This window comes from Agelaius tricolor, unplaced genomic scaffold (assembly GCF_023055355.1).
Source record: "Agelaius tricolor isolate 1412-34295 unplaced genomic scaffold, bAgeTri1.0.p SCAF_5, whole genome shotgun sequence".
Lineage (NCBI taxonomy): Eukaryota > Metazoa > Chordata > Aves > Passeriformes > Icteridae > Agelaius > Agelaius tricolor.
This window is the reverse complement of record NW_027269265.1, coordinates 24,879,681-24,905,601: the sequence shown is the minus strand read 5'-3', so window position 1 is coordinate 24,905,601 and position 25,921 is coordinate 24,879,681. Positions and strand designations below refer to the sequence as shown.

Sequence of the window (25,921 nt, the reverse complement as noted above, 5' to 3'; positions counted from 1 at the left end):
GGAGCCCTGCCGGAGCGGGGGAAAACCTCAGCGTCGGGACTCTGCTCTCAGCTGCGGGAGGTTCGGCACTGTCGGGAGGCCTGCCCGGTCCCGGAAAGCGCCGGAGAAGGCCTTCATGGGCGGGGGCAGCCAGGGACGGCCGGCCGCCGCCTCGCCGGTACCGGCGGCGCACCGGGGCTGCTGCAGCCGTACCCGCGATTTGCAGCGGGCAGCTCCCGCCGAGTCTGTTTTGTGGAGGAGAGAGGGCGAGGGAGCAGAGTGTGAGGGAAGGAGAGGAAGGGGAGCGCCTCTGGCTCCCCTCTGGAACGCAGCAGTGTCGGGAGAAGGCAGACAAGGGCAGCGACTCCCGAGAGACGCCAGGGCCGGTACCCGCAGCTCCGGCAGCGCTGGGCGTGACGGCCCCGCTCCGGCACTCTCTCGGCACGGAGGGAAAGGAATGGGAGGGCAAGCCCGGCTCCTGTCTGGCTCTGGCTCGAGTGTCTTACAGCTTCCCCCCGTGCTGCTTTGTCAGGCCGGGATCCCTGCGGTGAGGCCGCGGTGCGTGCCGGGGCAGCCGCCGGCTTCTCAGGGCGAGCCCCCTGCCCGGGCACGCGTGCCCTTCCCCGGGTAGAAAAGCCCCGACCCGGCGCCCCCCGCCCTCCCCTCCCTGCTGCCTTTCCCCTCCGATTCTACAACGATTTCCTACCTGAAAAAAATAATCTTTTTGCCAGGCAGGTCAGAAGCGATCGACAGTCTGTTGTATATTATGTTTTCATATTCCTCTCGTCTCCCCCTGCCCTCTACCGACTCACTGTAGATCTGACCTTTGGTATTTCAGCCCACACTCAGCAGTTGAATGGAAACAAGTTGAGCACGTTCACTTCTGATAAACATTATCCTTAAACCACTAGAGACCCGAGCAGAGTAAACGAGCTTTTCCGACAGGACCACATCAGGAACACACATTGAGAACGGGAAAGAAACAAAATATCCAGGAGATCAGAGGCGGGCTCGGGGGTGGAGGGGTGGGAGAGGGAAGGAGGGGGAACAGACAGGTTGGAGGACACGGCGGAGGGGGAAGAGAAGGACCAACTGTGAACACAATAGACACAGATGGGAAGGGGAGCTGCCCGGGCAGCGTGGGAGAGCAGCCAGGGTCACGCCCGAGCATCCCAGCAACCCTGGGGGAGCTTTAGAGGCGCCGAGCGGGTCCAGGAGCGGCGGGGTCGGGCTTGCACCGCCCGTGCACCCGGAGATGCTCCCCGGCCACAGGGCACGGGACCGCGCTGAAGCAACGGGAGTCCCGCGTGTTCAGGGTGGCCGGGGCGGCGAGCAGCCCAGGCCCCGTCGGGCTGGGGGACACGCTGTAGGGCGAGCAGCCTTGTCGGGGATCCCGGCAAGAAACTCCACTTCCACAAGAAATACCCTGTTAAAGCGGATCGGAAGTTTTACGGATTCCCACCTCCTTTCACTGTTTAATTACAGAAATAGCTTAATTAAGGCTGGATCCGGGTCCCACTAGTTCAATGCCTTCTGCCTTAAAAATAACCAAAGGAGGTCAGTTCACAACACAGAGAGGGGTTCTGGCTTCAGCATACGCCTGCCAGTACTACTGCCCGCGCAAAATGCCAGCGCTTTCGGACAGTGTCATTTGCACGGGTGTGAAGAGTGCTCCCCTTATCAAAGATAATTCTATCTAAGTTGAAGAAATACCTCAATTTACAGGTGGGATATTTTGAAAGGGCAACTCGTACTTTTGAAGTAACCAAAAAACTGCCATAGAAAAGTTCCTGTTGTGGTGGTTTGGTTTTGTTAGGGGTTTTTTTTTGGTTTGAGTTTGGTTTTGTTGATAATTTTTGGTAGTGTATTTTTTGTTGTCTTTTTTTTTTTTTTTTTTTTAATTCCTGTGGAGAAAACAAGTATCCCCCGATATTTCGATCAGATGGAAGTACCTGCAAAAGAGCCATGATCACCTTCGTTTCATCACAAAACGTTTACAACATGCCGCTAATTTCTGGGAGATCTCCTGCAACATCTTATTTATTCACAGTTAGGATTGTTCATTGCGATATGTGCAGGATCTGAAATATCGCTCAATTTTTTTCCTAAAAATATCTTACATTTCAATTAAAATAATATCGAGACTATGTTTATGCACACCAGCGACATAAATTTTGTGGTTTACTTGCTGATATTTTGTGCACTAGGACCACCGCCTTATTTCTTTTCACATTTTATTTAATTTACAGAGTCTGTACCTTTGAGACTCTATTGAAAAAAAAAAGCAACAAACGACAAAGAAGAATCTCAGGAGATTAATAGATTAATACAGAAAAAAAAAAAACCAAAAAAAAACCAACAAAAAACCCCGACCCAAGACAAATCTTTTGCTGAAGCCCATGATCTCTGTGTGCAACACGATGTACGGTAGAGCATAAGACGCACACACACAAGGTCAGCTCAGGATCCGTACACCGCCAAACCAAATATTTCTTCCACATATACGCCGTGACCCACACATTCTTTAATTTCTACCAGCTTTGCCTGTTTTTCTTTTGATTGCTAATGTGTATCAGTGTCTTTTATAAAGCTGAAGTCAGCTCCGAGGCACTGACATTTTACGGTTAAGCCTTGTGCAGGGTTAGTGTGGGGATGAAAACAAAACCGGGGCCGGTCTGCGCTGGGCAGCGAGCGCCAGCATCCCGGTGCCGGTGTGCGGTGGCCGGAGAACGCAGCATCCCAGTGCCAGGCGCTACAAGCCCCGTCCCGTCTCCTCCCAAGGCGAGGGAAATTGCAGCTCGTTTCCTGACCGGTTGGTGATTTTCACCAAAAATGACGCAACTCTCATCGCTCACGGTCTTCTCATACACCGCCCGCGAAACATTCGTTAGCGAAAAGGTGCTTTATTAGAACGAGGCGATCAAACCCACGAAGAGCTTCTCTCGCGCTCCGCAAACTCAACGCGGGCAAACCGTGTGTGTGTGTCAAGACACGGCTCTGCTTCATTCGGGGAAAGGGGGAACCGCTCTGCCAGGCTCGAAGCCCCCTCTCCGGCTGCTCAGTCCGGGAAAAGGGCCAGGAAGGGCGGCGCTGCGTTGCCCGCCGCCCGTGCCGCGGCCCCGCGGAGCTGCGTGCCGAGGCCCCGGCCCCGCCGGCCGAGCCGTGCCTGCCACGGCGCCGGCCCCGCTCGGCACGGCCCCGACGCCGGCGGCGCTCCCCGCGCAACTCACCGCCGCAGGTGCGGAGCCGCCGTCCCGGCGCGGCGGGCCCAGGTGCGGAGCGAGGCGCGGAGCGGAGCGGAAGGGCCGCCGCCGCCGCGCTGTCCGTCATCTCCCCCGGCCACTGGGAGGGCGGCTGGGCCGTGGGGCCGCCCCAGGGGCGGGCTCGGGGGGGCGGTGGGCCACGGGCCCGGCCCAGCCCGGCCCTGCCCACGCTGCCCTGAGGTTGAAATGCAGAAGTCAAGGCTCTCTTGTCGGGATGTAGATTTCCTTGTAGTTCTTTTCTTCCTCACGCTACCGTTCCCTTCTCAGTGGAGATCAGAGAGGCTCGGGGCCGGTGCGGCCAGGAGCGCAGGAGGCCGGGAGCCGCTTCCCGGGCATAGGGATCCGTTGGGATTTAGGGCCGGCCTCGAGGTGTCCCGCTCAGAGGAATGGGTAAGTGGCCGGGAGCCGCAGGAGGGTTCAAGTGCTGTCAAGAGAGGGGGAGCACCCGTGCGCAGTCATCTGCCACTGCCGCGGCTCCCTTATTGACTTTGCTCGTGTTCCTACAAGTTGTAAGAACATGTTGAGGGTCAGGAGCAGGGGAGAGAGAGAGAGAGCTAATGACTAGTCGGCTTGTTATTAGTGTTATTAGGCGAGTGCGAGGCAGGATCGCAGCTGAGCGGATGGCTGGAGCCCGTGACACGTTGTATATTATTCCTGACATCGATCGTAGCAGTTAACATTTTAACACGCTTGTTTTACAGCCCAGTGTAATCGTGCTGTTAAGCGAAAGGCGCTAACAGCACCAGGAACGGTCTTTAAAAAGTTAGTCCCGACTCAGAAGCACCGCGCTGCCCTCGTCTCTCCCAAGATGTAAAAGAATTTCCTCAACTACTTTTCCTTCCTCCCCCTCCCCCACGTCTTAGACGATGTTTTTCTTTTCTTTTTGTTTTCTTCGCGTTCCTTTTTCCTGTGGCAATAAAGCTGACTTGTCTGTTGGGGCGATCTAATTTTTCATCTCTGGAATGTGCTTATTTTTGGGAATATGCTTGATGCACAGTCCGGAGAGCTCCGACATTTGTTGCCACGGATTATCTTTCTTTCAGTATTTTCTTTTTTCTTACTTTCTTTCTCTCTCTCTCTCTTTTTTTTTTTTTTTTTTTAACCTCTCACTTCTCTTCCTCCCTTCCCTTTGCTTCCTTCAGCCTCGGGGGCATCCCGCTATTATAAAGAAGCGTGCGTGGAGTGACCGGGGAGGGGGGGGGTCCCTGTCTGTGACATCTGTCTGTGATAAGGAGCAGCTCAGACGCCCCTTTCTGTGCCGTCCGCCGTGTCCGACGGCTGTATTTGTGCATTTGCTTGCAGAACCTGCCTTCGGGGAAGTGAACCAGCTCGGGGGGGTGTTTGTCAACGGGAGACCCCTGCCCAATGCCATCAGGCTGCGGATTGTGGAACTGGCGCAACTGGGTATCAGGCCGTGTGACATCAGCCGGCAGCTCCGCGTTTCCCACGGCTGTGTCAGCAAAATCCTGGCTCGCTACAACGAGACCGGCTCCATCCTACCGGGGGCTATCGGCGGCAGCAAGCCTCGGGTCACCACCCCCACGGTGGTAAAACATATCCGGACCTACAAACAAAGGGATCCGGGCATCTTCGCCTGGGAGATCCGGGATCGCCTGCTGGCCGATGGCGTGTGTGACAAGTACAACGTGCCGTCGGTCAGCTCCATCAGCCGCATCCTCCGGAACAAAATCGGGAACCTGTCTCAGCAGAGTCACTACGAGTCCTATAAGCAGCACCAGCCGCCCCCACAGCCTGCTCTGTCCTACAACCACATCTACCCCTACCCCAGCCCCATCGCTGCTGCAGGAGCCAAGGTGTCCACCCCTCCCGGGGTGCCGGCGATCCCCAGCACCATGGCCATGCCCAGGACGTGGCCGTCCTCTCACTCCGTGACGGACATCCTGGGGATCCGGTCCATCACAGACCAAGGTGAGAAATGGGGGGAGCCGGGGCCACAAAGGCAGCCGAACAGGGCCGGAGGGGTTCGGTCCCCCGCTTCTGGATTCTTTCCTCTCCGAGGGTCGGAAGGTGGTTTCGTTGTTTAATTCGGGAAACCCCTGGCGTTTTCCCCGGCGCGGGCAGGGCGCTGAGCTTACTGGAGGATGCGTCTCGGAACGTGGGCAGACCGAAGGGCCTGGGTGGGCTGCAGGCGGACGAGCAAACAGGACCCATCGGCCGTCACCTCCGCCTCTGTGACCCGGGAGGGGGGATGCTGGCCGGAGGGACCGGCCCGGGGCGCGGCGGCACCAGGGCGCACTCGGTACCAGTCCCGGTCCCGGTCCCGACCGAGGCTCGCTGCCGCACTCCGGTCACGGGCACTGCCTTGGCGTTGCTGAGAAGTCAATTTTCTGTAGTTTTCGCAATCAGCTCAAATTTGCTTCGGCAGGAAGTTCAAATGTCATCTAATTGCTTTCATTCTGATGGTGTATTTTCCTCCGAAGCGGTGATCTACGAAAACCAAAGGCCCAAGATTTGCCTCTTTTATCCCTTGCACATTCTTTCGGTTCCTCCGCCTGGAAACTGTGTCGCGTCTCCCAGCCGCTCGCTAGCAAGGGACATTTTTTCCATTTCGGTCCCTGCCAGTGAACTAACAGTGAAAGCGTTACTCAAAGTGTCACTGAAAACAGCAGTCCAAAATAACCTTTGCCTACAGCGATCTCTGTGTCCCAGTCTTCTCTCAGTATTAGTGGAGAGGTGGGAGCTGTGATCTCTGTTTTCACTGCCTTTTTAACAGCAACAATCCAGTTCTACCAGCATTTCAAATGAAAAATGATCCTTTAGGCATTGCAGAATAATTTTCTTCTTATTTAATCAGAAAGGTGATATTTTTTTTCAAGCAACACATACGTACGCACGAGCATGGGTTTTTTATGTATACATGTAAAAAATGTAACTTTGTTCTTCTTTGCCCTTCACGATATAAACTTTATTCTAGTCCTCACTGGCACAAACAGATGTGCTTGTTTCTGAGTCGACTTTAACAAATACACGCCTGGCAATCTCTGAGGCAATCTAGAGGTAGTGTTGGCAATGAACATTAAAAAGAATGAGTGCATTACAAACACATGAGAAATTTACGGTTTGTTTTTTTTTTTTTTTTTTTTTTTTTTATTTTTTGGGGTTTTATTTGCTTGTTTTGTGTTTTGTTTGGGTGGGTTTTTTGTTTTTTGTTTTTGGGGGGGGGGGTGTTTTTGGTTTTTTTGTGAGTTCCTCCTTTATTAACACCACATTGGCAGGCAGGCCTCTAACGGTGCTGCCGGGTGCGCCGGTATCTGTCCCGTCTCCCTCAGCCCCCGCAGCGGCACACATCTTTCTGCAGTGTGAAATCGCCCCCTCCCCTTCCCGTCAGAGGGTCGGCGCTGCGGAGTGGCCGATGCCGCAGATGGGGGCTGCTCGCCCTTGATTTATAGGGTAAACTGACCTTGCTGACACGGAAAGGAAGCCCCTATTCATGGGAAAGTGTGAGATCAGCAGAAAAGGGCGCTCGCCGAGGGAGCTCAATTTCTTAAGACAACTTCAGATTTGTGCCTTTGCCCAGCACGGCGAGGGGCCGGGCGGGGTGGTGTGGCAGGAAAGCCCCCTCCCACGGCGGCTCCGATGCGGCCGGGCGCGGGGCGCGGGGCTCGGGGCTCGGGGCAGGGCTCCCCCTACTCCTCCCCTGGCTCCCCGGTGCGGGAATTTGGCCGTTCGAGGAATTTGTCCGCCAGCAAATCATCCCGGTATGCCCATGGCGCGGCTGATAAGCATGTAAATAATAGGACTGTTACTTCTTTTCCTCCCCGCTTTCTTATCTTCTTGCTTTTATTTCCCAATTTAAAAAAAAAAATATTTATTTATTTACTTTTATGTTTAATTTTCTTTTTCTTCCAAAAAGTGTTTGGAGCCCAGTTTATGTGCAGGCGTGTCAGGTCTGTTTGTAACACGGGGTATTGTTTCTCCTCTGACTCACAAATGCACACACGGCGGTTGCCGTAAATACCCCTTAGGAGCTCCTGGGGGATAAACGCCGGGCGGCAGCTCCGTCCCGCCGGTGCGGGGACACGGGGAAGGGCGAGCCAGCCAGCTCTGGGCTGGGCTGCTGATCTCTGTCACAGGTTTCACGGACGGGGCTGACTGCCTTCTGCCCACGAATCACCGTCTCAAGGAGCTCCCGGGAGCTTCAGCGAGGTGTGGCGGGCGAGGGTCCGGCTTCCCCTTAGCTCTGCCCCACAGAGCGCCTTGCATGGGGAGAGGGGACCGTCTCCATCCCGAAGCAAAGCCATATCCACCTCCGAATCCCAGTCTCTGCCTCTAACTCCCTCTCTCCCGCTCCTTTGTTTTCCAGCAGTGAATGACACTTCGCCTTATCCCAGCCCCAAGGTGGAGGAATGGGGCAGCTTGGGCCGAAACAGCTTCCACCCGCCGACTCAGCATGCCGTGAACGGGCTGGAGAAGAGCTCCCTTGAGCAGGAGGCCAAGTACAGCCAGGTAAAGAGAGAGGCGGGGGGCGGGCAGTGATGCACAGGGCTCCTGAGCTCGGCCTCGGGCTACTGTCCTCGGTTTGGAGCCGGTGCCGGACTTTCTTCGGTTTTGGTTTGCAAGGACGGGCGGGAAAACGCCTGGCTCTCTTCGCTCCTCTCTCCGCTTCCTCCCCCGGCCTGGCGGCCGCGGCGCCCAGCAGCCCCATCCCGCCTGGCTGCCGGCGGGCGGAGGGCTGGGGAGGGCTGGGGAGGGCTGGCGGGGCTGGCGGGGCGGCAGCGATCGCGCCCGGGCCCGGGGCTGCCCCCGCCCGGCGGGTGCTCGAGACCCGCCGCCGCCTCCGCCCCTGCAGCCGCGTTGTACTCTGTCCGCAGCGTGCTCCGTAGTCAGGGGAATAATTTGAAAATGAGATGTAATTGCTTCCTACATTAAGCATTTTTAAACGCTTAAATAGACGGCGAATTTCCTAAGTTTTAATTACAACACAATATAACTGTTACTTAATAAATCTCTGTCTAAATCTTTGTACTTGCTAATCATGTCCCGTGCCAGGAGAAAAGCTATAAAAGGCTCAACTGTTACTCGTTGGGAAAGCACAGGTTCTGAAAACATTTTTTCCGTGTGATGGAAACATTTCAAAATGCATCAGAGGTCTCTCAGACACACTGACTTCCCGGCCACACATTTGTTGTACATAGAACCAAGTCGAAGAAAACCCACAATCGCTGTTTAGCATTTTCCCTGTTCAAAGACAGAGGTTTTGGACGTATTTTTTGAGTTCTGTGTCTGTTTTTAGGTCCATGTAGAGGAGACTTTTGTAGCTCGTGTTTGGTGGTGAGAGTAGCTGAATCAGACTCTCACGTTCAAGATGCGGAGCGCAAACTGTGGGAACTCTCGCAAAGAGCGGGCAGAGTGGGAAATACTGTAGATCCTGATAGTGAACACCTACTTCATTACATACATTGCCTTTTAAACAATACACCACCCTCAATGCTGTCCTATTTGTTTTGTTTTTCTATTATCCCATTATTATTATGTTCATTTCATAACACAAATAATGTGCGCTGTAGTGTAGCCATATGGTTAAAGATAGAATTAGACTTAGATTTAGTGTTACTACTCCTTCTACAATTTTCTTGAAAGACTAAAACAAGCCTTAAGAGTCTTGCTAAAAATAGTAGATATAGCTTGTCACTAGTCTGTTAAGAGCAGCTGTACTGTGGCTTCATTGTTTTAGGTTCCAGGCTGGGCCTTCTGCGTGCAGTTCTGCTGAAATATTCATAGGATCTTGTTCATAGGCTATAAACCATGGCCTCTGATGGATCTCATTTACTTCTACAGATGTGTTGAGAAACAGTGTTTTATAAATTGAGTTATTTTCAATGCTGGTTTGGAAACTATTTTTTACCTTTTCTTCTTTTATTTTTTCTTTTCAATATTTATGATTTCATCTTCATAATATATAACTGTTCTATTGTCGATATCAGTTTTACTTTAAAGTTCTGTTCAACCTGAAAGATTACCTGATAAATGCTATTTAAGCATACGTGCTATTTAAAATTTGAGAAAATTGCTATTAATAAAATGGAATTCATTTATCCAAATAAATTGTCCAGAGAGTTTCAAAGGGCAGAAAAGCCATATTCAGAACCCTGCTCTCTAAAGGAAGATATAGAGGAGGTTCTTCCCAGCTTCTTCCCTGTAATAATATAGGTAAATAGAATTTGGCTTTGGAAAGTTCTAACACATAGACCAGTCTATTGATATAGTATTCAGAATTGTTATCCAGAGAATTAATTTGAATGTGCATTAATTGCTTTGTCTGTCACAAGTTCACTACCTTGCTAATTAAGAATATGTTAAAAAAATCATGCTAAATAAGGATGGGAATTATTGCAGTGATTATTTGCAGTTTTTGCCACATTCCTTTTGCCAAAATATTTATTTCAGACAGTGTGAAGTTTATGAACCAAATTCCTGCTGCAAGTAGTGCTGACTTACTGTCTTTTCACTGAAGTGTACTGAGTCTGGAGTGACAGCCTGTGACAGTAAAGGTTTACAAAATTCTCTGACATCATGGGATCCATGGTGTCTTGCAATGTGTATGGTTTTGGGTGTAAAGAGATGAGCAGGAGATATGAGAGAATGTTGGTTCATTTGTGAATCTAGTAGGGTGGTATCTGGAGTGGTGGGAAAATGGGGAAGTCTCAGAGATACTTAATATGCCAGAAGGACTCTGGTGAAATAGGCTCTGTCGTTGTACTTTGGGGTAATTGCTATTTCCTTATCTCTTGTGGGCAAAGCTTGTTACAAAGACTCTTAAGGGTCTTAAGGAGGCAGACATCAGATTTCCCCCAGAGAAGAGAAGTGATTGTTCTGTGATGTTCCAGTTTTATGTTTTATATTATCAAAATCAGAGGTGCCTACAAAAGGAGGGAATCGAGTGTGGATGTTTAGCTTAGGCTTCCCAATTCCACCACAGGAGCAGAGGAAATGTGCTCTGAAGCACATTAATATTGGATTTTGTGTGAGTGATGGCTAATTCTGCATTTTCCAACAAATTTCATCTATGTATTTAAGCATCACCAGCATCCAAAGTTCACCTGTCCAAAGCTTGCAAATAGCTCCATAACTACTAGGCAAGTGAAGGACTTGTCACTCAACCTTAATCATGGAAGATAATATTTTGCTTCTCAAGAAATCGCCCCAGGAAATCCCTCTGTGTGAGAAAGACCAGAAAAATTGAGACCAAAGAACAACGTCTCGTGTACTTTTACGTGTAAATTTGTTTGATCACTTCTTTTAAATGATATACATTTGTTTTAAGACATAGGATACTGTAGCCTTTTTGTGGGCAAAACTCTTATTGACATCCCAGACTTGTCAGGCAGCAGTCAAGGTTGACCTCTCCAATCGATTCCAATGGCTACGTTTCAGCCCTTGTCCCACAGATCAGTGGGAGTTCACCCACAAAAAAGGCAGGAAGACTTCACATTTTTGCCTTGACAATATGCAGTCACACTAGTTTAACATGAAACTGAACCTCTGGATGTAGAACATTTTTCATTTTATGTATTATGGATTTCCTGGGGTTTTTGTTTGCAATGCTGTTCATATTTGGGTTTTGGGAGTTGAAAGCTCAGCCTCGCAGACTGTGATTTTGTACAAAACATTCCACAGGAAACCAAAAGATACCATGTCAAGTTTCTATTTAGGTTTAATTACATGATGTCCCAGGCTGTCATTTATACCTAAGCAGTTGCATAATTTTCCTGGTGTATCACACTCACAGGTTTGTCATATGGCTTTCAAACAGGGTGACTGTGAATCAGAGAAACTGAAAAGGAAAATAGATTTTTCCAAGAGTTTGACAGTATTGTGTCATACACATTTCATACAGAGCTCAGTTATATTGCATTATTTATGCAGGGAGGCACATTCAGTGCGGTGTTCAGGTGCTTCTACAGATAATTATGCTATTGTTACAAAGGATGAATATTCTGAGTATTTTCTTTTGCATTGCACAGCTTATACTGACTACTGCATTAAAAAAAAATAGCTGAAATGACTGCAATATGAACACATTTGTAACCTGCATTGGAAATCAAACCGCTTAATAAACACGTACTGTATTTAAAATGCAGACCTCAGACATCTGATGCTTGTGACTTGCTGGACTAACATCATGGATGTTCAAAGCAAAAAAAAGTCGTGATCTGTAATTACACATGTATGAAAATGAAGAAGACCTGACATACGTCTGTATGATTTGCTGAGAGGCAAATAGCTTGGAAATAATTTCTTTTCAGAATGACTTTCTGTGTGCATTGCAGGAAGCAGATGTACATATTGCCAAAGGGAGCTGATACTCATTAATGGGAAAAAGCATGTAACTGGGGGCTCTAAGGGCAAGCTCCCTCCTGGAAAAGGTGTGCTGTTTGGAGGCCTCATCCCAAACCTACTGGAGCTGCAGAAAATACTCCTCCTAATTCAGAGGGGTTTGTGAACATAGTTTGAGTGAAGTCTTCCTCTGACACGCTGGCCAAACCCCTAAGCAGCAGCTACCTCAGGTCTGTCTCAGCTGAACTTCCTCAGCTGTTAGGGGATTGAGATTTTGGCATTGCTGGGATATCACTCCCTGTCCCTCGGCTGCATTCTGACCGGGGCCATGAGCTCTGTGTGCTGCAAGCGCATCAAGGGAAGGCTCCATTTTAGGGCAAGTGATTGCAAATGTAGGTGCAACTCTGGACAATGACTTGCACAGAAAATGTAGATAATGCAAACATTTAGTTCCTGATCTTTAATTTATAGATGAACACTAAAAAAAGTATATTTGGTGCCCATGCATCTGCAACTGCATCTGCAGTGCTTAGAAGCCACAACATAGGGTAACTTACTTGGGGAGAACATAAAAATGAAGCCTTAAATATTATGGTCAATTACATAGTCCTCCTACACACATGATTTACTGAAAAAAAATAATTAGCAAATTTACTGATTTGGCATCTTTGGATCCAGGCAGTTGGATTCCTGCTATGGGTCTGTGCAAAATCCATCAATGACAAAGGTCTGGACCTACTGCTCTTCAGTCATACCCAGGCAGCAGGGGGGTGAAGCTGTGAAGGAGTGGTGTTTATTTGCTTTCTTGCCATAGTAGCCAGCAGCATTGTTAGCAGAGTCTGGTGCAGGGGTTGAGACCTTGGCTTGGAGACCGTCTGGTTCACTGTCACTCTCACTAGGATCTCCAGACCAGGCCTGCTATCAAAGCATTGCCACTAAGACAGCTTGTTCAAGGTCTAGGCATCCTTGTCATTGCATGTTGTGGGTGAGGGGCATGAGCTGATCCCACTACATGCACCCGATTCCTCCCCAGGTGATCTGGATGGCACCCAATTCGAACCCCATTTGTGAGACCTGCCTCTTACTGGCCACCTGCTTCCACGGCCAAAACACAGTGCCCTGTCCACCAACCCACATGGCTTCAGGGCACTCCACCCGGATGAAACTAATAAAGAAAGTCAGAGAGGTGAGTGAATGGTATGATGACACTCAAACTGCACTCTAAGCACCTTCTGCTCAAAGGACCCCAACCCACCAGGAGGTCTGCCATGACGAACATGATCAGGGACCATAAAGTGGGAGTGATGGGAGATACTTGTCACAGCTAGGAAGCAGAGTGCCAGGAGCAGGGGTATTAGAAGTGATTTGACCCGTTCAGTCTTGGTTCTTGCAGTAGATTGGCAAATATATAAAGACTGTATAGTGTGTTTGAATTTGTCTGTTGTGGCAATTTATCAGCTTTTAGGAATTGCCTACACAACTAGTTGTAACAACTGTGGGCATTTAACAATTGATGGGTTATGGGTTCACCCTTCTTAGTGTACCAGCTTCCCAGTAACTGCAGCAGCAGAGATTTGCTAGACATAGGAGACTGCTGTTTTGGCTGTCCATGAAGAGAACAAGGTGAAGACTTTACCAGTTTGACCCCATATTTGCCTAGTTTCTAGACATCTAGAATCCCTTTGAAGGTCTGTGTCCATAAGTCTCATCCTCCAGTTTCATTTAAATAATAGCATATTGAAATTACAATATATTGCTAAGTATATATTATTAAGAAGGCATTTTTCATAGAACCTTTCAGTAAGACATTATGGTGTTAACCAACGGCATAGAAAAGAACAAATGTTTATTTCTTCCAGTGTATTTGCTTGTTTAGAGTCCATGTGTGCCCTGCCCAATTCCAGATTTTGCCAAAATACCAAGGGGGAATTATTGTGCAAATCTGTTCTAAAACTATGGGAATCTGTTGTTAATTCCAACTCAAAGGAGTTTGCTTATATGACATGATTGTTTTTCCTGTGCTTTCCTATTGTCCTCATAAGCCCAGTATATCTGTCTAAGGACAAATATAAGTTGTGCTTTTGTCATCAGAACAAGGCTTTGTGCTTAAAGCAACCAGAATTTGTTTTCACCACACTTTGAAATAGTCTGGTTGTGAAGTTTGTTAAATAGTAGAACATACCCCAAGATCCAGCATCTTCACTGGAAAGGCAGTGACTTTGATTTATATCATCCTTCTAAACCTGGCGTATGAAAGGGAAGCAACCATTCAATGACAGTGCAGACCTTGAACTAGAATCTACACTGGAGATGTTTAGGTGGACATATTAGTGTGTGCTTGGTGGCCATGGTAGATCTCACTTCACTGTGAAAGCTGTCTAAACCAGCTGCACTTCTGAAGAAGCACTGGAAGCTCTTGCTCCCTGCTTTTCCCTCAGAATGTGCTGAGGTTTTACAGCAACCTCTGTCTGCCTTTATCCACCATGCCTTTTTCTCCTCTCTCCCTCTTTTCCTCCGTTGTTTTTGTAGTAGATTACTCAGTGTCAGAGACTGAGTGGTGTTTTTTTCCTTTTTTCCTTCCCCCCGTCTTCCCCCTCACATTTTTTTTTCTTTTCTTTTGTTTCTGCTGTAGTTTGCTTTGGGAAAGACATAAAATGCCTTTGGCTCCTTCAGGAAAGGATTGGTGATGGTGTGTAAATTCAAGTTACTATTACTATTTCCAAAACTGGGTTTTTATTTCCCTGAAGAGGCTGAGATTTAAAACTGGATAAGAAAATATCATTTAGAGTGATCTTGATGCATGTCCCAACTATAGTTAAAACACTCAGTTGATATTATCTGGTTTCTGTGTTATTCACTGCAGCTGGGGATGGCTTTAGGTAAAGGAAACAACTTTAAGTTAATAAAAAAGCACATTAAACACAGGGAATGGGATCTGCTCATTATGAAAGGACTGAACTTCATTTTAGAAGGAAGTAGTGTGATTTTCTTATGCAGTACACTGTTGTGAATTGAATTTAACAATGGGAGAAATAGCTGCAAAGAAAATGGCATCTTTTAACGAGATAATGTAAAGGATTGGGTAGCTAACTATGTCTGAAATATTAGAGCACTTCAGCTCTAAGAATAAGTCTGTTTTAATTGTGACTTCAACTAGAATACCAGCATTACTTTGCTCAACTTACAGTGAAAGAGAAATAGTGTAATTCTCCGTTCTTGAAAGGTCTCTTTTTCAAATCACAGTCTTCTGGAAATCAACTCAGTTCAGCTGAGCAACAGAGCAGCTATGTAAGCCCCTTGCCCATGTGTAATTTTTAAAAGCTTCTCAATTCCAATGCATTATCACTGTTCATTCTTTCTTGAAAACAAAGGCAAATATTATATTTTATAATATTATGCCAAATTAATATCTTACATACAAAATATTGCCTCTTCTAAGTTTTTTTTTTGTATATCAAAATTATTTAATGTCCATGTCCTAATTTTTCAGAGTCTCATTTTAAGCTGATTGCAGTGAAATTAAGGAATATGTTGAATAAACTAAGTTAATTCATCTAAGAATATGGATATTTAGTCTAATATGAAAATATTTTTGTAAGAATATTTTCCAGCACTATAAAAAGCAAACGATGATTTGCAGGATTAACTCTGGCTAGCTTACTCAGATACACCTTAGCAATTTTGTCTCATTTTTTCTTAAAATTTTTTCTAATAAAACCCATTATCATAAACTGGAGAAATTTACTCAGTGTTTACTTTTGCAACCCTTCTTTAGGTAATTGTCACTTACCTGTGTAGGCACATTAATTTTAGTGGAACACTGATCTGAATTGATTTGTGGTAGTGTCATTTTTCCTGTTGATCCTGTAGCACTGAATTGCAGCTTCAGAATTTAGCTCTAGTTTAGTAATTACAATTTATACAAAAATATTACTTAAGTTTATTGATTTTAAAACCTAAAAAACCTCCATTTTTATTACTTAGATAATTTAGTAATGCCATTTTCCTAAATGATATTTCCATTTCACGCCTGCTGCTGTTTTACTTGGAAAATTTGTTTGCTCTTCCCTCGGGATCCCATATGTTGACTTGATTTATGAATCATATTTAACCTCCAATTATAAAGAGAGATTTAGCATGTTTGCTTTCTTGATGTTTGCAGTTTGTGTTTGATTGCTCCTTGTCTTGTTGTCATAATAATTTTAACTGATTATGTGCATGTCCCTAAAAATGGGATATCCTCTGGATTTTTGTGCTGATTTGCTCTTCTGATTGAAGGACTAGATATTTTGCTTCCTGCTATGCTTTTTCTTGCTGAGGAAAGAGCAACTGCTGCAATAGCTTCTTCATGACTGTGTTTTCAGGCCATTTGAGAAAGATCCATCATTTCCAGAAAATGTTTGAAGGTTTTCATTGTGAAAACCAGCAGCAAGAGGGTGTCTGTGTGTGTGTGGGGCTGTGGCAGCATCCCTGCAGAGAAAGCTGCTGCCAGCACTCTGCTGTGCTCCCAGCTCCTGCTCCCTGGTACCTCTGCTGGTTGGTGTTTCAGTGGCTCTCAGGGAAGGGCTGTGCTGCAGGATCAAGGCAACGTGCTGAGCTTGCTGATCCAAGGACAGGAAGGATTCATTCCATCCAAGTCAGTGTTAGAATTGCGAGATACAAACGGAAACAGCAACCTTATTCACCAGAGGTGTGTCCCTTAAGCCGTGTCACAGACTGAACTTCTGATGACTGCAGCAGGGAATTTTGGGCTGAGTCACTGTCCAAGCTCATTCAGGCTGCTCAATTAGGTAACTCCAACTTGAAGGCTATGATGTTTCTCCATAAACATTTTTTTAAAATAGAATTTAAAATACTTCTACAAAGCCTGCATTCTCAGTCCATGCAATACATGAATTATTTAATTAAATACTGTAGCAATTATCTTACAATGGCCTAATAATAATAATAATAATAATAATAATAATAATAATAATAAACCATTCTTTTGGACACTGACTTTAGAGTTAGACTATAAAATTGAGGTGGCATTCACATGTGGCATCAAATCTGTTCGTGTTTGTATTCACATAAAACTGAAATGAGATCCTTTACATTACTGCCATTAATGATAGCTAACATAAATATCAGTCTGTGATTTTGAATGTTACATTTCCTGGTCATTTTCTGAAATATTTAGAATCAACATGGGAAGAGAACATGGGAGATGAACTAATTTTAATACTGAGAGAACACATATCTAGCAAGCAAAAGTCAGAGAAGGAAAAGAATGAAACAAAATAATATAAATTCATTACAATATATAATTAGAATTTATACCATGAGGACCAAAAGTGAAATTTAGCTTGCATTTTTCTCTGGTTCTTCTTGATCAAGATAGAAGAAACCAAAATCAGGTAGTTTTTCTGACATGGGCTGACTGAGAAGTTTGTCCAGAAAGCTTGTACCCTTGTGTCTTCTTACCATGAAGGAGAGAAGAGACTGAAGCTCTGCAACACATTATACAAGCATAACCTTCAAAACATATATTAAGGTGTATGTGGTGGTTACCTCTGGTTGTGAAAGAATTGCTCTGACTTTTAGGAGTCCAAGTAACTAATGGAAATTACTTATTCCAAAGACATTCCTACATTAGCTTGGTTCTAGACTTGCTTTTCATCCACCCACTCCCGCTGTGTTGCAAATCACAAACAGACTGAAAATAATGACAAAAAAAGTTGTCTCTAGTTAGTATTGTATCTAAAGTGACCAAAACTAAAGATTCCGTCTGTTAAAACTACTCAACCAACTCCTTTACTGGTGAAAACGTGCAGTCTGCTTGTTTCAGCAGGACAATTTTGTGTGACATAAAGCAAGGTTTTATGTCCACCCCTGGTTTTGATTTCTTACCTCAATATTCCTTTACTGTCACTGGCAGGTATCAGCAGCAACTTGGCAGAAAGGCACCAGACCCAACTTGTTATCCTGACCCAATTACTATTGTTTTGCTGGTAGCTTTGCAAGAACAGGTTTAAATGAATTTGTGAGTTGGTGGGAGGTCATGTGTTCTAGGTTTCAAATGCAGCTCTAAAGTTTGGAAATACTTATTCCATCAGTTGTCTGAAAACATTGATAGAAGCAGCAATTGAGAGCAATTGATATTTGTAGAAGCCAGAAAGTAGGCACTTTCAAATGGGAACCCTTATCTCTTACACAGCAAAGGTTCTTGTTCAGCTACAACTAAATGTTTTTTTGTTTGCTTAAAAAAATTAGATTTCCCCTGAAAAACGATGGTTCAAATTAAGAAAAAAAATATTTATAAAACTTAAAAGCCAGGTTCAAGAACCTCTGCACTTAAAACAAATTCTTAGGGTTTTAAAAATCCATAAACACCGTGGGGTTCTTGCACTCCTAATTACAAATGTTTAGATTTTGCTGTTCATTTCCTCTGATTGAAATACTGCAGGATGAATTATTCATCCAGTATATACAGGGTCATGGAACTCAATCCCCTCCATTTATTTTAAGTGAATGTCATGTTTGTAAAACGTGCCAGATTGACAGACAAGATTCAACCCTTCTGATAACCTATGCTTTGTATCTAAGGCTGTTCAGAAATAAAAATGCTTGTGTCAAGACTATTAGGTCAAGTCTTTCACAGATGAAAGTCAGATGAAAATTTGGGTGTTGGGGTTTTTTTGAGTAGCATACTTTAAAATCATATAGAGTGAGATTTTCTCTATCCCCTCATCTTTCAATTCAGGTCAGAGGAAGCCTCTGACTTCTTTGTGGGTATGGCTCAAACCTCCCCTGAGGCACAATTGCACTCTATGCTGGGCCAGTGCCTGCCCATCCCAGTGGTGCCTGCTTGGCTGAGGGCATCTGTGGCACCCACAGAATCATGGTTTGGAGTGGTAAAGCTTTGTAGCAGTGCAACAAAAATAAGAATGATTCACCAATTCAGTGAGGCAGTGATGACAGACAGCATTGGTGGCCTCTGACAGGTTGCAGCTGGTGGTCCATACACAACTGTCTCCACATCCTGCCCTCAGTAGTTGGGGCAAGATCTTTCTCACATTCAGAATAGGCTATAAAAAGAACAGTTTTCACAACTTTATTTTGAATAAGAGCATGTGTGTGTGTGTGTGTGTGTAAAAAAGGGTTGTTCTGGCTGCCATAAATATGTATAGGTATTCTTTTAAATTAAGCTTTTACAAAAACTAGTGAATCTTTAGTCAATTTCCATCTGTTTTATCAACAACAACCCAAGTGGCACCTACAGATGATTCAAGAGGAAACCTGGGCTTCTTCATGAATTATAGTTTGAAGACTTTGTGCCAGAAGGCCACAGAACATATGTGTGATTGGATCAAATATTTCTCAACAAGCCTGTTGATAAAGAATTTATCAATAATGTCTGCATTAATGTGAGGTGTTCAGAAGCTCAGATTTGCCTCAGATCATGCAAAGTCATCTGCTTATGGCTGCTGAGGAACCCCTGGAGGCCTTGTCTGTAGGAGATGCAGTAGGCCAGGACATGGGCTGGAACATTGGTGGACCAGCAAAGAGATGCCCTGTTGGCACATTGCCTGGCACAGATCTACCCCATACCTACTAACACACCTTCTCAAAGCACAGCTAAGGGGTCACAGAAGATGAGAACTCATAATGAGGAATCCTACTTAAAATGGGCTTCCAGGCACAGCCTTAAGCCCACTGCTTGGTACCAGCCTCTGTGGGAGTAGGAAAGCCTGAGGAACAGGGTGGATTCACAGAGCCCAAAAAACCTCTTTTGAGGTCTAGAAGCTGAAGGTTTGTGCTGTCTCAATGGCTATGAGACTTCAGGGACTTGTCCCATATATTTTCTCTTTTCAGCACCCACCCCTCCAGGGTTTCTGTACTCCTCTGTGCAGAATATATTTGGGTTGTGGCTCTTGATATCCCAGTGTTACAACCTGGCTTCAATGAATCTACTGCGCCTGTGCAAAGCTTTTTGTTGGTGCCTGTTACAAAAAACAGAGGTGCTCATTCTTGTTTCATGTTTGCACATGGAAAAAGCAGCTTTTTAGGGCCACACTTTTTATTTCCTGTGAATTCAATGACATAATTTTCCATGTGATTCAAGAATTTTACTGATTTGCAGTGCAATTATTTGCAGGTTTGTATTAATTAGTATTGTTGCAAGCACTGATATTTAAAGCTGAGGCTAAAGTAATTCTGAGTCACAGTAGGGGGCACATAATACGAGTTACTGGTCAGATCACATATTTGGATTTTCAGAAGAATAAAGCAAGTTCATCTTCAACAAAGTACTTAATTATTTTGAATGACAATTATGTTGCTGATGCGGCTGTAAGTTTTGTACTAGTTAATATTCCTATTGGAAGCTTGTGGCCAGGATCCCATCGCTGTGTCCTGCTGCTTTAGATTGCTGTACAGGTTTATATTGACAGAGACCAGCAGAATTACTGCTCTGTTTCCCAAATGACAATGAGAGGATAGTCTAGACAGTGGAACTGTGAGCTACATGGGTAGGTAACTCATGAGCCTGAAAATAGGCCAGTGCCCTTTTTAAAGGTGAATACTGGAAATCAGGCAGAAATTTAACAAGTGAAATGTTAACTCCATGTGAAGTTTTAGCAGGAACAAAAGTCTGTTTAATTTTTTAGCTTTGCACTATTCAGGTTGTGTCCAGTTGTACCATGTGATGATGCTACAGGACTTGATGAATCAATACTCTTCTTTCATATCCAGATAGGAAACAGTTTTGAGAAAAAATGCCACTCCAAACCCTAAAACAAACACTACACAAATTGAAACTGAAGCAAGATAAATGATCTTGGTTTGTACCTGTTGAGCTGAAGAAATATTTATGGGTGTGAAATAAACCACCAAACAGTTTTTAGTTGAATAAGGAGTCATTAATTGTGAAATCATAGCATAGCTGACTGAAGGACTCTCCCTTCTCTATTTAAATAGAAACTCTTCTCTCCAGCCTACAGAAGGACCTAGGAAAATAGCTTGCAGGAAAGGACCCAGCCCTGCAATTGTTTTGTGTACAGAAGCCCTATTGAAACCAGGAGGAACTATGAGCAAAGAACATTTGCAAGTTTTTTATCCCAAGTATCTAGAAAACAGATTTTTAAAAGTCACCATCAATAATACTACTATTAAAGTTCTGACTCATGCTCTGAACAAACAGTTACCAAAGAGTTTAAGATGTTCCACCTCCCCCAGCCACTGTTACCTTCTTCACTCCAAGGAGTGTTGCTTTCAAATCTGTGCCCACACCTGCCCACAGCAGCTCAGGCTGAGCCCACCCTCCTTCGGGGCCAGGAGAGGAGAAGCACAGGGATGGGTCTGTCTCTCCTGCCACTGGGATGGCTGTGGTCACTGCACACTCAGCTTAAACTGCCACAGCACTCCCCAGCTGGGCTTGCAACAGTGACCAACACCCTGTGTGAAATTCAGGAAAGGTAGGTAAATGTTGCAATTCATTTATTCCAACCTGTGGAAATCATTGCCAAGTGCATCAAGGTGAGAGAGAAGGGGGAGACTCATTACAAATCCCTCCAATAGCTCTCAAGTGTAATGACTAGATGCAACCATGGACTTTGAAGAGTCCACGAACAACAGCTTGCGGCAAGGTAGGCAGGTGTACAGGGGCCTTAGCAGTTCCTGCCTTGCTCTTGGTGTGTGTTTCCTCATCATCTGATGATGGTCCCTGTCTGGGACAGGTTGCTGGGAGAGGTGTGAAGTACTGATCACAGTGGGGTAACTGATCTTAAAAGAAAAGCAGAAGGGGCCACTGAGCCCATGAAATTCAGGGGAATGATTATGGGTTTCTTTCTTGGTGTCCCCACTGTTCCTAGTTTTGGTACAACACCCCAGCAGCATCTGAGGGCAGCTTATTTTACACCAAATCCAACGTGTCTTACTCTCTTAGAAATCCTTTTCCTTTCCCTCTCCTTTCAGGCACCCAATGGCCTCCCAGCCGTCAGCAGTTTCGTGTCCGCACCGGCCATGCCTCCGTATGCCACGCCGGCCCAGGTGTCACCGTACATGACGTACAGCGCCACTCCATCCAGCTACATGGCGAGTCATGGCTGGCAGCATGCCGGGGGCACCCCGCTGTCCCCTCACAGCTGTGACATCCCCGCCTCGCTGGCCTTCAAGGGCATGCAGACTGCCAGGGAGGGCAGCCACTCCGTCACGGCCTCCGCTCTCTGATGCAGGAGCTGCTCCAGGAGCACCATGAGCTTGCCGGGTCCTCGGCCCCTGAGCCCAGCTCATGGACTGCTCTCCTCATGCTGGCCACACCTGGCGTTTCTCCTCGTGACTTGTCTCCCCTAAAGCTTTTGGGATTAAAGAGCTGAAGACAACATCAGAAACTGAGAGAAGTGTGGTGTTGCGCTCTTAAAGACTTTGTGTCCCTCAAAGGGCTCATGGAGCCTTGTTCCACTCTCTCCTGGTCAAACCACACATATTTATTCTTAATCATCACAAACTTTCTAAATGTGCAATTGTTACTAAGATTTGTGCAAAAATCAATAAAGAAAAATCACTACAGAAAATTCTGCTATGCCTTGAATAAGCAAAGGTGGCTGAATGGGAAGTGTTTGCCAAATGCCTAGAGACCAACCCTTTAATTGATGAGATTATACAATCCACTGTTATTATGAGGTCCCTTATTGTTGTTTTATTGGGTTTTGGTAATCAAACATAGAATGAAGGCAATAGGTGGCTTTCAGATTCTTCTGGCATGTTGCCATCATCAGGCAGTAGTAAGATCTTTGTGATTTTATCCATTTGTAAATAGAGGCTTTTGACAGCATTTGTTTTCAACTTCCAGTACATTTCTTACCTTTTTCTTTTTTCTTTTTCTTATTTTTTTTTAAGTTAAGGAGATTTCTAGTTATTTTCTATGTCTTTGCATGGTGGGGTGATGGGTGATGAGGTTTTAGGTAGGGGTTTTTGGTCATGTTTTTGTGCCTACAGTGGAGGCTTCATCATCTTATGAGATAGTTATCTCTTTGGCAGAAGAGTCAAAGGCAGAAATCCAGCTAAGTAACTCTCCAGTTATACCCAGCCTCCCAGATTCATGAAACAACACATTCATATGAGGTATACAAACAGAAATATGGGTGGAAAATACCTGAATAAAACAGAAAACTGTAGAGGAAAATGCTGTTAGTGTGCAACCTGTGCGGAGATGCTTAAAAAGCCCTATCAGTCAAAAACTCTACTGAGAAACAGAATTGTACCATCATTCTCAGCTCACTTGTGTCCAGATTATGTTGTAATTTTTAAAGAGGACCTTGTCTTTACTTTCTGCTTTAATGAATGTAAAGTATGGCTCTTGGTAAAGTTTACATTGTTGTTCTGAAGCATTTTTTCCCCTTATAGGTATACTGGTGGTGGTGCTACAAACAGAGATATTATTTAATATTATCAAATTTCCTCTCTACATTTCTGTATGCAGTGGCAAGTACTCCATGCCAGTTATTTTGCTTTCAACTTTAATCCCAAGAGAGCTAAAATTCTGATTTTTGAAAATTTACCTGTTTTCCTTGGGCAATAATAAAGTTCTGACTATTGTTATGATTTTCCCATGCTGTAGGTATGTTCAGAATATGAATGTGGAAAAAAAAAAGCCTGGTGTGACATTTCATATCCATCATAGACTATTAATATATTGTGTATTTTTAAAAGTGTTTTGCAATAACTTAAATTACTGTAGACATAGTTAAAGCAAAGAAGAAAATACTATTCTTCATATATTGTTCTATCTGCATCCCATATTAAACACTAATTCAGTGAGAAAGTAAAATACATTTCCCTCTTAAAATATAGTTATCTTTTTGTGGGTTTCCAGCTTTCATCACCAAGACAACTGTGGGTAAATTTTCATAACAATCTAAGTAATCAGTATTTATGTCATGTACAGTATGTCCACTGAAATATGGATGGACTTCTCTGGCTACTGCCACCTTTGCTTCTTGCACTAAAAAATTGCTAACAGAACTACATTTCTGTAAAGAACACAGATATTATATTTTTGCCCCAAGGAAACAAAGATCTTATCTTGGATGCGATTAATTTTCTTCAGCCTCAAAGGTATCCAACAGCTGTTTAGCTTTAATGAGATGCTGAAACCCTCGTTATTCAGTAGAACACTTTTTCAAGAATGTTTCTTTGAAACCACTAAAGTTAAAGTGCACACAAGTGCATTTCCACTCTGCCACACTGTTAGTGACATGATGGATGCTGTTCTGCCTTTATGCTGTTATAGCTGAAATAAGATGAGCCTTAACAACATGAAAAAGAAATAAGAATTTAATTTAATACTAGACAAGCTCTTTACTAAAGACAAAATGGGTAAAAAAGATAAGAAAAAGCTCATAAATAGATAAGTGATTAAGTTGGCAAGAGGATTTTATCTTTCAACTTAGTTGTTCTACTGGATTACAGAATTATTGAGTGAGTCTACCTATTGTTTTCCATAGAACTCAAACAAGGGGCACCAAAGGGAAAAGAAAACAAAAAACTAAGGAAGAGAAGCTTTTCAAAGCACAGTTTTTTTGAGCTTCAAGACTTTGCAAGCCTGTAACAAAGTGTGCCTGTGTTAAAACTTTTCCAAATTTTCTTGAGTAACATGAGGTCATTTCTGGAATAAGAGTTGTCTTTCCTGACATTCCAATGAGGAATTAGTGTGTTTTGGGAGACAGACAGATCCTTAGCTTGTATCAGTTATTTTCATTATCCTCAGCTAAACCAGGATAATTTATAAAACAAGGACAGGACATGATGTTAATTATTCCTCCCATGGGATACACCATCATAAACCATTTTTGTTTTGTGTTTGTTTAGGTACAGCTCTCCATGCATCTGCCTGCTGTACATGATTCCTTACCCCTGATTGGGAAGTCAGTGGGGCTGCGTGCAGAAAATGTTGCTCAGAGTGAGCAACAGTGCCTGACCTTGGCTCTTGGTGAACTGCCTGTCATGGAGTTTTTTGGTGTGAAGTTTCCCTTTTTTTTTTTTTTTTTTTTTTTTTAATGTAAACCTACTATGTAGACTACTCCTTTGCCCAAGGACTATTTTACTGCTTATACTAACGGGTAAACTGAAAACTGCAATATGTTCACTTATCACACAATTCTAAGCCATTTTACATCAAATTAAAAAAAAAAAAAGGGAATTGTTTCCTAAAAAATAATAAATAAGGGTTAACTGCTGCTGTCAGGTACCTGGGTGTAAATCTGGAGTGAACCCACTGAGGTGAATGGGTACCTTTGGGAAATATTCTGTATATGTGGGTGCAGAATTAATTTTTTTAATCTGAAAAGTCTACACTTCATTTCCAGAGTGTTAAATGTTTCCAAAGAAATAAGTGAAGCCCAATAGTACTCTCTTCAACTCAACCGTGTTTGCATGGTCCCAGTTCAGAAGATCTTTGGTGTAAATCTGAATTCCAGCCCATATTACACAAGGAGTAATGGGGCATTGGGCTGGCACATTCATAGGTTTGTTTCCCCATACCATGCTGTTTTCTGTTTTTGAATGTTTCTCCTTTTATCCAAGATCAGGCTGAGCTATGAACTGAAAAAAATCATGTTGGAAAGGATGTAAAACCAAAGGCTATATATGTATATAAAGTATGTTTAAAGCATTTTATTTTTATATTTTGAATGCTCTAAATTAATAAAAGACAAATTATAAAGCATTTTGCTTTAGTTTTTGAAATTATCTTAGTATTGTCTTCTCTTTGGCCAAATACTGATAATAAAATGCTGTAACAAGGAACACTTTCCTTAAAACCATAAACTTTAACAGAGCTAATTTTATTGATTTTTAGCTATGAAATAGCATAGGTATGAAAAACCACCATTGCCAAATTCAGACAAAAGAGAGGCTTATTGAGCATGTTAATACAGGCATCCTTGAAAGTGCTGAAAACACATTTCTATTTTTAGCTTTTTGTTGCTTTTCCAATGCATTAAAAACTCTTATGAGATGAGACTTCACATGTGAACTGCCGTTTTCAGGTAACAACACAGAAAGGTGCTTCTTTAGGATTGCCAAGGAAAAGGGTTGTCCCTCCTTCAGAGAAAGAACATTATTGCCAACAGAGTGAATGTAGTATGGGGGAGATACTGAAACTTTGCAAGATATATGCTTGTTTGATATCAAACCAAGTTTGATAATGAAGACACTTTTATATTTTATATATCTATATATTTTATATATTTTAAGAGAATGATGTGTGATTTTTAATTATTTAAGGAGTTTTTAAAGAGAAAATGTAGAATGGCACACCTGCATGAACAAAAACTATGTCTTGAGTCAGCATAACAGAATTTACTGTATTTCACAGAGTTGGAATGGCTAGTAAGAATGCA

At 44.2% G+C, this 25,921-nt stretch overlaps 1 protein-coding gene across 1 annotated transcript; it reads left to right on the top strand.

Annotated features, from left to right (window-relative positions):
- The first annotated feature begins 3,987 nt into the window (after positions 1–3,987).
- Positions 3,988–21,749, top strand: PAX9 (paired box 9). Its single transcript, XM_071428415.1, has 3 exons — positions 3,988–5,171; positions 7,570–7,709; positions 21,495–21,749. The coding sequence occupies exons 1-3, from the start codon at positions 4,205–4,207 to the stop codon at positions 21,747–21,749; spliced, it is 1,362 nt and encodes a 453-aa protein (XP_071284516.1). The 5' UTR covers positions 3,988–4,204.
- Positions 21,750–25,921: the final 4,172 nt, after the last annotated feature.

What these genes read in the sequence shown, in the direction of transcription:
- PAX9 (XM_071428415.1), top strand. Translation starts at nt 4,205, where the DNA reads ATGTGCTTATTTTTGGGAATATGCTTGATGCACAGTCCGGAGAGCTCC. An exon ending in CCGGTCCATCACAGACCAAG is followed by an intron (nt 5,172 to 7,569) that starts GTGAGAAATGGG and finishes GTTTTCCAGCAG; the next exon opens with TGAATGACACTTCGCCTTAT. An exon ending in AGGAGGCCAAGTACAGCCAG is followed by an intron (nt 7,710 to 21,494) that starts GTAAAGAGAGAG and finishes CTCTCCTTTCAG; the next exon opens with GCACCCAATGGCCTCCCAGC.